Source organism: Macrobrachium nipponense, chromosome 18 (assembly GCF_015104395.2).
Source record: "Macrobrachium nipponense isolate FS-2020 chromosome 18, ASM1510439v2, whole genome shotgun sequence".
Taxonomy (NCBI): Eukaryota; Metazoa; Arthropoda; class Malacostraca; order Decapoda; family Palaemonidae; genus Macrobrachium; species Macrobrachium nipponense.
Genome location: NC_087211.1, coordinates 77096249 through 77099982, shown reverse-complemented (window position 1 = coordinate 77099982; position 3734 = coordinate 77096249). Strand labels below are relative to the sequence as shown.

Here is a 3734-nt window from a genome sequence, read left to right as displayed (position 1 = left end):
GTAATAACGCGAACTTCCGGCCGATTACTACCCGAAGGAATAAAAAAGAAAAAGAGATAACGAAATCACGCTTCTGCATTTTATCGCTGCTCGAGGGGTAGCGCTTCGAAAGGAGAGGAACCTCGAATTCCGCGGTGTGTTTCACCACAAGAGGTCTGATTATCTGCGTTTCGCGTCAGCCGTGTTTATCAGCACTGTCATTCCAAAGCTTGGCATTATTTCGATAAGTGATTCCAGTCAGGAAGTCGCATCAGTTATCACAGCAAATAGATTTTTTATCGCGTTAAAAACAGACAGCTTTTTCAAACAACACTAGAAATTGTTTTTTTTTTTTTTTTTTTTTTTTTTTGCGAATTTAAAGGTCTGTTTGCATTACTTAACTGATAAATAGTACGAGGATATGTTTGCTTGTTTACCACACCTGGCGTTGCGGTTACGTCACGTACTGGCGAGCCCCAGAGAACGACATTACTTCACCGTAAAGCATTGTGTTTTCTAGAATTTAAGCAAAAAGGAAGTCATATATATAGTATATATATATATATATATATATATATATATATATATATATATATATGTATATGTGTGTGTGTGTGTGTGTGTGTGTGTGTGTGTATATATATATATATATATATATATATATATATATATATAAATATATATATGTGTGTGTGCGTATGTATGTATACAAACAAGTGAAAGTGCCAGCTGCGTTTTGTCCATGTGCATGTATCACGCATGCGCAGAAACCGTTCTCCTTAAAAGGAGGACGAACCAAACTTTATTCGGGAGTACTCTGTGAAACCAACGGTAAACACATTGTAAATTCTTCTCTCGGATTCCTCTGCCTTTTTCTTATAAATGAAGTTCCGTATTTCTCCATGTAAATGCCTGCAGATTTTCTAACAACCTTTTGTACATAATTAGGGTCTAATAATTGCTAAATTTCCAACAATGACTTGTCAACTTCATTTATTGCTCTATTGATTCAACTTCATATCGAGTCGAAATCAATAGAGCAACTAGAACAGCGCACGGTCAAGCAACACATGGTGACGAATTTGCACTTATGAACCAATTGGCGAGTAGGCGATAAGAGCAAAAATAAAATAGATTTATTAATGAATAAATAAATAAAAAAAATAAAAGAATATAAGCCCTCATTTCTTACGAGAATTCTGAGAGCGGATGCAAAGTAGGGAGACAAGGATAAGGAGTGAGAAATCCTAACCTTTCCCTTATTCTATATACCCAAGGTATATAGAATAAGGGAGTCTATACCTTGGCCAGACATTACCTTCCTAACCCAACTTTAGGCACCGTGCCCTGGCGTAGCCTTTGGGGCTTCGCCCTCCCTGGGCCCTCCAAGTAGCACTGAATATCCCTGTCTCCCTACTCTGAATACAAGCCCAATTTCTGATTATAGATGCTCAGAATATCTGGGGAATGTACAGTCACCGTGTCTACTGTTCATTATAATAATCTGCTGTGTTGAAAGACTGTAAAAACTTATTAAATCCTGTTTTCTTTGGGAGGTATCCCTGATTGTTAGTTCTTCGTAAGCTTAAAAGGTTTATGGCGATTTCTGCTTAACTTGTAAGACCATGATACTGATTATCAATCATCAATTTATTATTATTTATTTAATGAATCCTGGTAATGGCCCATTTATTATTAAGCATTAGCCATCACTGAAAGAAGATCCCACTACCGCTTCAAATTCACGTTCCTCGAATACTGGATAATTCTTGTAGAAAAGGGATTACAATAAAACCACGTTAAAATATAAATAACATATAGATTTGTATGTGACTAGCAGACATTTTATACGTAAACTAACAAAGTAATACGGAAAACAAGTAACATGAAACAGAAACAAATAAAAATATAGGCAAATAAACAAATACAACAACTCCCATAACGTAGAAAGATAGTGACTACACAATTGTATGGGCGTAACAAATTGTCACAATAGGAATCGGAGTTACGACTAACTATCATAAGGAACAGAAATTCATAGAACTGTGACTTTTTCTTTTTTTAAACAAACGAAACGTTTAAGAAAATTTATCTTAAGAAAATTTATCCTTTGTTAACGGCAGCAACATAGGAACTACCGTAAAGTCTGTAAAAACGTTTACTTCTGTTGTCCCTTGTGGCTTGAGCCACTCCTTTTGGAAGCTTTCCCTTTTGGCTTCCTCTTGACAATCACCGATTCGACCTCCGACGAACAGTCAGATCCTCATAGGACCTCCTCCTGGAATTCGCCCTTCGAGGAACCGCCTAAATTGGGGTATGAGAACATCACCATGAACTCGAGCTATACTTGGGCCAAGAAAGACCCGACTAGAGGATAATGTATCTCCTGGGCAGGATGGAATCACCGCGATAAGCGGAGATTGGTCCCGTGATGAAGGAGACGCGGGGAGAGTGTTCCAGCCTCTCGAGAATCAGCTCATTCCTGTGAGCTTCGGCCTCGGTGTAGAGCCTGTTCCTCACGCCCCTCGTGTACTCGAAAGCTTCGTCACAGTCGGGGCAAAGTGGGTGACAGGCGTTTCCTAGGCGGGTCTTCTGGAAGCAGCAGGCTGGGAAGATGGGGCACAGGACTACGGCTTCGCTGACGGCAGCCAAGGAGAGAGCTGCAACCAGTAGCGCGGCAAAGAGGCGGATAAATGCCATCACGGCCGGCAGGACCTGAAAAGAATGTTGATTTAGACCCTTCAGAAGTCTAATCCCGTGGCCTAGATCATCTATATGTGTACTACCAAGATTTCTTTCATAAATGTAAAGAATGTTTATTTCGATCGTTCTTGCTAGATGACATTAGTACACTGACTAAATAATCCACAAAAAACACTGATAAACGAATTGCAAGAATTTGATTCGATAAAAGTTCACATCTCGTTAGGAAAGTGACTTTCCTCAGCATCGAGAATGAAAAGTTGGCATAGCTCTTACTTCACCGAAAGAAAGAAAAGGGGAGGGACTTCGATCAATCAAGAGCCGCTACCCATATTACGCAAAAACGACTAAAGTTAAGGAAAATGGAGCCACAATATTCTACAAAGGAATGCCTCTACGAAAATAGTAGCTTAAGATAAGTACATTGGAGTTTAACTTGAGTGAACAATAAAACATGATAGATTCTTTAGGATAATATAACTAACGCGAGTAATTAATTCACTAAATTGTGACCTAAGGAAACCTATTACCAAGGAATTGTGACAGTCATTTATATATATAATCACTGTTTGCAAAATCAGAGATGAAACCGATTCTACTCCTGACCGAACAACGAACCTCGTGGAATGAATTACTTGAGGAAAGCAGAGAGTGGAAATAGCAACTCGCTCCTGGAGGAATGGTGGCTGAATGTGTCCCTTTCCCTCCACTCTGAGGCCTTATATACCACAACGCCTGCGACGACGGAGAGAAAGTGGCACTTTCACTCCTTTCTTCACATGACCTCCCCATATTCATTATAGAAATCGGCATCCACTCGCCGGCAAAACTTACGCTTCGTTATTTTTGTCCAGTTTCTTTCTTGACTCTCAGTCATTTTCCACGTAATTTTTCCCCCTGAGAATTGGCAAGTAAGGGACTTTGATTGCTGCGTCAAAGAGCAATCAACTCCGCAACCCGACGGTAGAAAAGAAAGAGAGAAAAAAAGGAGGAGATAACAGCCAAATGACGGAGGAATAGCGGTGACGTCCCAGATTATAGAACCGGCTTCC

The 3734-nt window shown here is 39.7% G+C and overlaps 1 protein-coding gene across 1 annotated transcript; it reads right to left on the bottom strand.

The window, feature by feature from the left end:
* Window positions 1–1778: 1778 nt before the first annotated feature.
* LOC135196852 (uncharacterized) lies at window positions 1779–3375 on the bottom strand. Its single transcript, XM_064223635.1, has 2 exons — window positions 3301–3375; window positions 1779–2694 (listed from the first exon to the last, which is right to left on the bottom strand). The coding sequence occupies exon 2, from the start codon at window positions 2677–2679 to the stop codon at window positions 2347–2349; it is 333 nt and encodes a 110-aa protein (XP_064079705.1). The 5' UTR covers window positions 2680–2694; window positions 3301–3375; the 3' UTR covers window positions 1779–2346.
* Window positions 3376–3734: the final 359 nt, after the last annotated feature.

Bases quoted from the DNA above. Each gene is read 5' to 3' on its own strand.
- LOC135196852 (XM_064223635.1), bottom strand. From the start codon at position 2,679: ATGGCATTTATCCGCCTCTTTGCCGCGCTACTGGTTGCAGCTCTCTCC.